This window comes from Anopheles marshallii, chromosome 2 (genome assembly GCF_943734725.1).
Source record: "Anopheles marshallii chromosome 2, idAnoMarsDA_429_01, whole genome shotgun sequence".
Classification (NCBI taxonomy): domain Eukaryota; kingdom Metazoa; phylum Arthropoda; class Insecta; order Diptera; family Culicidae; genus Anopheles; species Anopheles marshallii.
In genome coordinates this window covers 68069021-68077476 of record NC_071326.1, presented here as the reverse complement: position 1 = coordinate 68077476, position 8456 = coordinate 68069021, and the positions used below count along the sequence as shown (strand labels likewise).

Genomic DNA, 8456 nt, shown 5'->3' with positions numbered 1-8456 from the left:
ATCAAGTCTTGTTATACGTTATTGTCCGTGTTTCTAGTCATTTAAAGTATACGAAGTAGGCGCAAGATTGTAAGAAGAACACACCCCCGGCTATACATGAGAAGATACTTTGCTACACTAAAAACTCTCGATACGCGCTTGCGGCATCGACAGGATCACATTATTGTTTAACATCAGTGGGTTCATACGCAGGCACCGTGAGGAGTGTTGTTTCCCTTGGTTTTCCCTTTAAATTGTCCTTCCTACTTGTAGAAGCGTCTCCGCAGGCTCAGGTAGCACACCAACCGGTAGAAGAGCGTCATCGAGATCAGAATGGTCAGCTCGAACAGCAGTGTGGTGTTGTCGATGCGTACGTAATGCAGCAGAACCTTCGGATCGTCAAAGTGGCAGTACATCTCGTTACACTCCAACTTGGCCCGATTGTAGCCGAACACTACCAGCACAACGGACACAACACCGCCACGAATGAACGATACGCGCATTAGCCACTGCATCAGGACGGGAATCTGAGGCGCAAAGTCAAACCCGTAGATGGCCAGCCCCAGGAAGGGCGCTATCGTTAGCGGACCAATGGCGGAACCGTTCTGAAACGAAGTGGAAACATTATCATCAATACAGAAATATAATTTAGAGCGCTAAAATTTGGCTTACCATCACATTGAAAGTGGCACCGATCATGAGACCGAATCCTTCCGCACACAGTGATACAATGATGCCGACGAGCGCGAACAAACAGTAGCGGAAGAACTCTGGTGGCAAACCGGACAGCCAGTACACCAGCAGAGTGAACACAATATTGAGCAGCAACTGTACGGGGAGCCGAGATAGTGTCAGGGCCAGATAGTAGGGAAATAGACCGTACCAGCGATTGAAGCATTCCTTCTTAACCAGCTTTACCTCTCGTGGATCTGATCAAAATAAGAAATATTAGAATGCAATCAATTATTAGACGAGTAATTCCAAAGTTGGAGGAAGAATGATATACTTACAGCTTAATATTGGAACCATGACTTGTGTGTAGCAAAAGAAGAAGCACACTCCGAGACAGAACTTCAGGTGATCAAACATACGTGCTCCGTCGTTGGCAGCATCCAAAAATATCAAACCTTAAATTAGAAAACTTAATTAATGCACGAAAGCTTACTAATAGGCACAAGTTGTGCTGGGGTTTTCCTTCTTTTAAGATTGCATACTTTAAGGAGTACTCTTTGCCTATCTTTTGGGTACGCCTAAATGTAGGTAATTAATTGTTTTTTGCTTCTTTATAATATTTAGTAGGAAGAGTTATGTTTTTTACTCGATTTTTTTAAATATAAAATTATGTAAAATTTTATATAATATAGCGAAACTGTATTTAATTCTTACCGATGAAAATTCCACACGCTATGTGATGTATCAGCTGAATCCAGAGCACCGTTCGGTTGCGTATGATTTTGGTCCACATCAATCGAAACAGCACCCAGAACTGTACGAACCCGGACACGGCGTGCCGGTTGTGGAAGAAGCGTGTGATCTGTTTCATCTTCTGCACGAGCGTACTAACGTGCGGACCTTGCCGATCCAGTATCATGGAGGTGACCGTCGGCTTCAGCACAAACTCGCTGACCGGCTCGAGCGAGGATGGTTCGTGATCGGAGGAGATCGAGGCGGGTCCGGATGCTGGGCCACCGGCAGCAATTGCTCCTGCTTGCTGGAGTTCAGAGCATATGGATTTACCGTTCTGCATCGCGTTGGCAAGTGTTGGAATGAGTTCCTGGGTGTCACTATCACAGATTTCAATAACTAAAACAAGAGAAAAAAACATAAATATGTACTATGTCCAACCCACTCGTGATTCGCACTTACCAAAGTCAGCCGGATTGTAGTGCCGCGGGCATTCGATGTCCAGGTGGGCCAGAAATGGAACGAGCGCCTTCGGATTGCCCTGGTACACACACTGTCCCCGGGCAATCACGTAAATGTGATCGAACAACGCGAAGATACTCGCCGAAGGCTGATGTATCGTACACACCACTGTCCGATCCTGCCGGGCAAGATCTCGCAGCAATCGCACGCAGTTTGCTGCCGTCACCTCATCCAAGCCGCTCGTCGGTTCGTCCAAGAAAAAGACGGATGGGTTGGCAACCATCTCCAGTGCGATCGACAGCCGTTTCCGTTCGCCACCGCTCAGCCGTTCGGCCGTTACATTGCGCCGATGATTAAGGTTCAAGCTGGACAGTACCTCCGTGATCGTTTCCTGACAGTCAGATTGGTCCTTAATTTTTAGCTTGCACGCGATCCCCATCAGCTCTTCCACGGTCAGCATCGGTTGGTGATGGTCCTCCTGTGTGATGTAGCAGGATGCCTTCTTGTTCAGATGTACCGTACCCTGAACGCCCGATTTTCTGTGTTGACAAAAGCAAACGAAAGCGAAACAGCGAAGTCGCAATTAAGTGAAAGCCAACTCGCAACGTGTACGTGCCCTTCCGGATGACGTTTGCCCAACCCAGCGCGTAGGGATCGTGGCAAAATAGCACAAGAACGACGCCGCCGTGGACAATCGATTCTTTAACCCAGTTAATTGTGTTAATCGGCACGAAATTAATTACACATTCAGCCACTTTGTAAAGCACACTTCCACGAGCAATAAAGTTAGGTGAAGGTGAAGAAAAGGGAACGTTCCAAACATGCTCTGTTAGGTCACTTGCTGTTGCATTGGAAATGATGTCAGCCGTTTGAATACGGTCGACATGTTGTTATTGAATTGTTGTATCAGTTAATTTAATAAACAAGCCTGTCCCGACGTGTGAGTGCAAGTATTCGACTGTTACTATCATTGTTTAAAATATGAATGTATTATGTCGCAATTATGCAAATATCGACGCCTTAATTTATACTATTGATAATTGTTTCAGGCCTATTTGTCTAAAGTTTCTGATTTGGTACGAAGGAGAGCATACATTATCGCTTTTGATTTCAACTATACTGGCCTTATTACATCTCTCACAATTCGCTATCCATCGAATGAAATTGTGGTATTTGAACGCCTGAATGTATGCAATCTATAATAGTGAAGTTTATTATCTTTTAGCCTTTAGGCGTTTTTCAGGGATATTGAGGAATAGAATATCCGTTGCCAGTTTTTTTTTAAATCTGGTGACTACCATCTTACGATCATTTTTATATGGAATTACACTAACATCCCGATGTTCTCAATCCGCATCTCAATACCACATCGACCGTAAAGTGTGATATTTTTTTGAAGCGTACAACCAAAATTGCATTCGACATATTCCATAGACACAGCTCTGCTTTATTCCCCACTCAAAAACCCATTACAATCAATTCCACCCGACCGTGCAGGCACAATTAGCGAGTGCATCTAGCGTAAAGAATTGTTTCCCCGATCGCCGAAATGACAAACAGCCCATCATTAGTTATTCGACACAGTGTAAAAAAGATGTAAGTGACTATCGCCGCCTAACGGCCCCGTATGGACAAATCCTCCAACCCAGGTCTGCGTTCGCGATAATGACAAACTGCTCCGGTTCCGTCTCGATGCACCCGAGGTACCGAGTTAAGCCGAGTTTTCATCAAACGACACCATGCAAACCCACCTTGCCTGCACCGACGCACGCTGCTCATCAAATCATGCACCGCAGCCGTGTCATTATTTACAATGATAGGAAAAAAAAAGGTTTCGCACTTGCTGCAAGGTCGGCGTAATGGCGATCGCATTTATCATGCCGCTCGGTTCACTCAGTGTGCGAATGTATCATTAAACAGTAATGCCCAATGTGTCAACCCGCTTCTATTGCGGTTTTAGTGAAATCGAAAGTCACAAAAAAGGGAAACTGCAAATGCACGTGCTGCCTAGCATTTATGGCTGACAGAGACAATAAAAATGGCTTCCCGCGCGTAGAATGATTGACAGTTTGGAGTCAGTCAGTAGGCCGAATTCGAACAATGAGTACATTGAGCCATTACTTCGCGTCTCCTAAACGATCGAGTGCAAAAACAAACAATGATCGTTAATTGTCCACCAGACGGGGTGTGGGTTTTTATTGATTATGTCCCTAGACCTTGCCACCATCCCAGCCGGAGACGGGTGGGCGGTGCTGTCAGCATAAATTACCTCACATTTATGCACGTGGGGCGGCAAGCCGCCGGCTGGATCTTTATTGATCCGGCGAATGTGCAACATGGCTTGCGGTGCTTCGAGAACATGACGATAAGCTGTGCGCTTAAGGGGGTTGGATTTCATAAGGGAACTTTACTCGCTATATAAACAGTCATTAACAGGGTGGCAGTGGAATGATGTTGGTGGAAATGAAGAAGTCGTTTCGGGCGACCCTGTCGGGTGATGTGCCAAAGGGGCTCACTCCCACCACCCACAGTGCATATTGCACTCCGTCGTGGAAGCAATTGTATGCTGTTACGTTTACTACCGAGGCGATTTTGCGCACGCGATCGGTACCGATCCGGTCAATGGCCTGCTTTTGCATTCGCGCTCGTACGCCAAGAAAGGTACGCACTGGCGGACGGTAAGATAGTGGGTGAATTAATTATAGAAAATAGTGAACGATGACGGTGCGGATGATGCTGCGGTACATCAACCGATGGAAGATAATTGGTGTATGAGGTGATAATTGCAGTGAAACATAATTTAATTACCATTTCTTCGATGCCGGAAGGATAAATTCTAATGCAAAAATAGGTTGAACATTAAAGATTACTTTTCGTGACCATAATCGCGAGAGGCAATTCTATTCCATTTCTGTCATGTTTATTTAAATTTGTGTTAGGCCATTTTCCGAAAGATGGCGTTGCTGAGAACCAGTAGTTGTTGAGATACTTACAACTCTCGTAGCATGCATGTGTACAATTAATGTAATGAAATAGAATTAGTTAATAAAAAATCACATTGATCAACTGCTACTTAAATACAATTTTTGAAAAAAATAACGAAAAATTATTAGCTGCCTGCACTGTAAGAAGGCAATTATTAAGTAAAGGGGATTGTACACGGCATAATGCCACTACATAGCAATTAATTTATGCTACCCGAAGGCCAAATGTGTAACCGGTTCTCCGTGGTGGGCCAGTGAACCCAAAAAAAACAGCAAACATAACGAAACTTCAATGTTATAGAAAAAAAATCCCTTATTCTTTCTTTAGCGGCAGAGCAACCTCAAAAGGTATAGGCCCGTCATTTCTGGCATTCTTGGACCTTATTCACCCGTAGCCAGATAGTCAGTCCTTCGTGCGGGCGATTGTTCCAAATGGGATTTTGGGCCGGTCCTGTCGTGTGAAGACCGGCGCCGCTACCAATACACCGACAGTACCGACAATAAGATTGAAGTTGAAATACGCGCTAGGGTGCTGGTTGCCAACCGGTCGTACTACAGTCTGAGGAAACTTCTCCACTCAAAACACCTGTCGCGACGAACGATGCTAGGACTATATAGAACTTATACAGCTCCAGTACTCACATACGCCTCTGAGACATGGACTTTGTCTAAAACTGAAGAAACCCTCTTCGAGTGTTAGATGCTCAGAAGGATTTTTGGCCCCTTATGTGTGGAAGGACAATGGTCGACCTGCTAAAATGACGAGCTCCAATTAGCTTTACGGCGAATTTACGGTCGTACAGCGGAATAGACTCGCCAGGCTACGGTGGGCTGGTCACGTCATGAGAATGACACCGGACGACCCAACCCGTAAAGTTCTTGTAGATCGTCCACATGGACAGAAGAGGTGGGGTAGACCCAAATTGAGATGGAGTGATGGTGTCGAAGCGTCCGCCAAAAAGGCAGGAATTATGGAATGGCAGACAAAGGCGCTCGACCGTGAACCCCGGATATTTAAGTAAGTATGCGTATAGCATGAAGATTGATGATTTTACTGCATATTTTTCTATTTTTGTTATCCAGTTTAGACAGAGAAGCTCTGCAAATTGATATTTGATTCCGTCTTAGCACTGATATTGCTGTTGAATAATGAACGACCCGGTCACATCATAAAAATATCTTCAAACAACCTTCGAACAAGACAATTTTTTTGTTTCATGTTGTGGTTAGATTGGATATATAAGAAAACAACATTTTCGGGTTGGTGTCGATTAGAACAATAATCTCCAAGGAACTTAGTATATGCAGGCCGATCGTTATTAAAAAGCCCCTCAGCGTCAACTGTCTATTAGCCGCAAAGCACTTATATACAAAGTCAAAGTTTGAACCAGTTCGAGAGCAACGAGCTTCATGTCAAATGGTAGAAACGAGTCAGTCAAGTGTCATTAGACACAAATGTGCGATTGTTTTCGCGACGAGGCAGGCTGGACCCATCTGTTAAGGAGCCATTAAGCGAGAGATCATTCTCATGAAAGATATTCTGATGTCAGCTTGCATTAATTTTTCTATCGGCAACCGGCACGAGAATAACACTTTGTTGTGCTTTTCAGAAAACTTCAAGGGCGAATGAGCGGACGGTAGAATGGAACAGTTGTACTCTTGGGTTAGGTTTAAAGGTGAAACTTTTCAAGTTGCTGTTCAAGTTCAACTTCACCCCGTAGCACTGATGTCTAACAGTGTTGCGTCAGTACTGCGCACTTCTTGATGAAATTTTTAAATATTGCGTCAACTTCTTACTTAAGCATGTTTAAAGTACGTTAAAAAGCCCTCTCCCAGCAGCTACAGTTCTGGTAACAACCCCCGAGGAGACCAGGGTTTTTCGACTCTTGCCACTTAATCACTTACCGATAGCCGGAGATTGCATTCAGCAGACTACTTTTTCCAGCCCCGGAGGGACCCATAATTGCTGTTAGTTGTCCATGCCGGAAGACACCACTGACACCCTTCAGGATCGTCCGTTTGTGGCTTTCGCTAACTGCAACGTGCACAAACCGGCAAAAAAGACGAAAGAAAAAGCACACATTATGGAATTAAATAGTAAGTATGATATGAAATAATGAAGCACACAAATTATGATACATTTGCTAGTGTTCCACACACACACAGATCCGCTTCGGTAAATGTTAGCCACATCTATCATGTTATGTGTGTCATGGTCTGATGGGGATTTTTTCGCTCCCCTGAAGAGGTTGGCACTGTTGAGATTCAAAAGGTTAATCTTCTTCTCATTTGCGATTGGAATTTCGGTGTGTCGTATTGCGTTAACCTTCGGTAAGGCAACCATTATACACCGGCACACCGGCTGACAGCTGCGAGTGGTAACGGAATGTAGTGGCCGGAAGGCAATGTGTCAAAATCTGATGTTTGAATGGAATCCCATGGGTCAAGTTGGGAACGTCTGTCATTGTAATTAAGCGGGTTATTGTGGATTGTATGATGTTGCGCGGGAAAGAAGCTATGATAAATTGAAGATTAATCGCAACAGATTGCTAAAGCATTTCAAGTCTAAAGTGTAATTCATTGTACAGGTCTTTAATTGTCCAATGATTTAGGAACAATGTTCTAGAACTTTGTGAACAAAATGTCTAATAAATCAATACTAAAGTCAATAAAAACAACCCATAATCGTAGAACTACCAGTAGATTACTCTTTCTGTTCTGAACCGTACTCGAGATTACCCGATTCCTCAAGGTTCTCCCATCTTGGTGGAACCGTGCTGACAACGGGAGGGGTACAAATAATTCATTTAAAATTACAGTGCATCGGTTCATGTTCCGCACAACTGGTTAACCTCGGCCACGACCAACTCTTCCTGGTGCCGGTGCTCTCGGTTCTGCTTCCTGGGCAGAACGCACCGTGGGTCCCTGCCCCGATGGGCGTACGGTCTACACACCCATTGACGCACGTGCACACTGCAAGTGCATCCCGCCTGAGAGACAAACTGCAGACGCATCGCATACTTACGGAAACTTTTGCGTACGTTGACCGCGTACTCGATGTCTTGAAACTCGACGTCTTTCATCTTGCAGCCACGTCGGTTCTCGAGTGTGCACTTTAGGGTTAAATGTGTTCTACTCCTTCTTGTATCGCATGGGCGTGGGACACTCTTTGCCGGGGAATGTTTTGTTTGCTGTCGGCTCTCAGTTTGGTTTGTAAGCTGATTGAAGTTGCGTGCAAGAAGACGAAAAACAATTACTGCCGCACAAGAACACGCTGCTGCAAACGAAAACTTCTAACTTTGCAGAATGTCGTCAATCCATGTCCGTGATGCTGGCAATCGTTTTCTGCAATTAGATAACAAAAACGTATAAATAAGCAAAACAGTCGGCCAACATAAAGCTGCTAGATATATTTTTAAATGGCTGGAAACAAACAAACGGCCTATAACTATCGCTTCTGGAGTTTGGCTTTGCTGTTGTTTCCGACAACAACATCCATCAATGTACGCCGGTCTCCAGTAAAACTTCCCAACCCGGCAACCGGTTTGACCAGACGAGATCAAAACGCGTGCATGCGTGCCAGCGCAGAAGTAGACGACGCCGTACCGCAACCATTTCACCTTGATC

At 44.7% G+C, this 8456-nt stretch overlaps 1 protein-coding gene across 1 annotated transcript; it reads right to left on the bottom strand.

Annotated features, from left to right (window-relative positions):
• Nucleotides 1-242: 242 nt before the first annotated feature.
• Nucleotides 243-7912, bottom strand: LOC128710224 (ATP-binding cassette subfamily G member 4). The gene is made up of 7 exons (XM_053805270.1): nt 7855-7912; nt 6735-6864; nt 1846-2384; nt 1366-1782; nt 990-1106; nt 652-908; nt 243-584 (listed from the first exon to the last, which is right to left on the bottom strand). The coding sequence occupies exons 1-7, from the start codon at nt 7910-7912 to the stop codon at nt 243-245; spliced, it is 1860 nt and encodes a 619-aa protein (XP_053661245.1).
• Nucleotides 7913-8456: the final 544 nt, after the last annotated feature.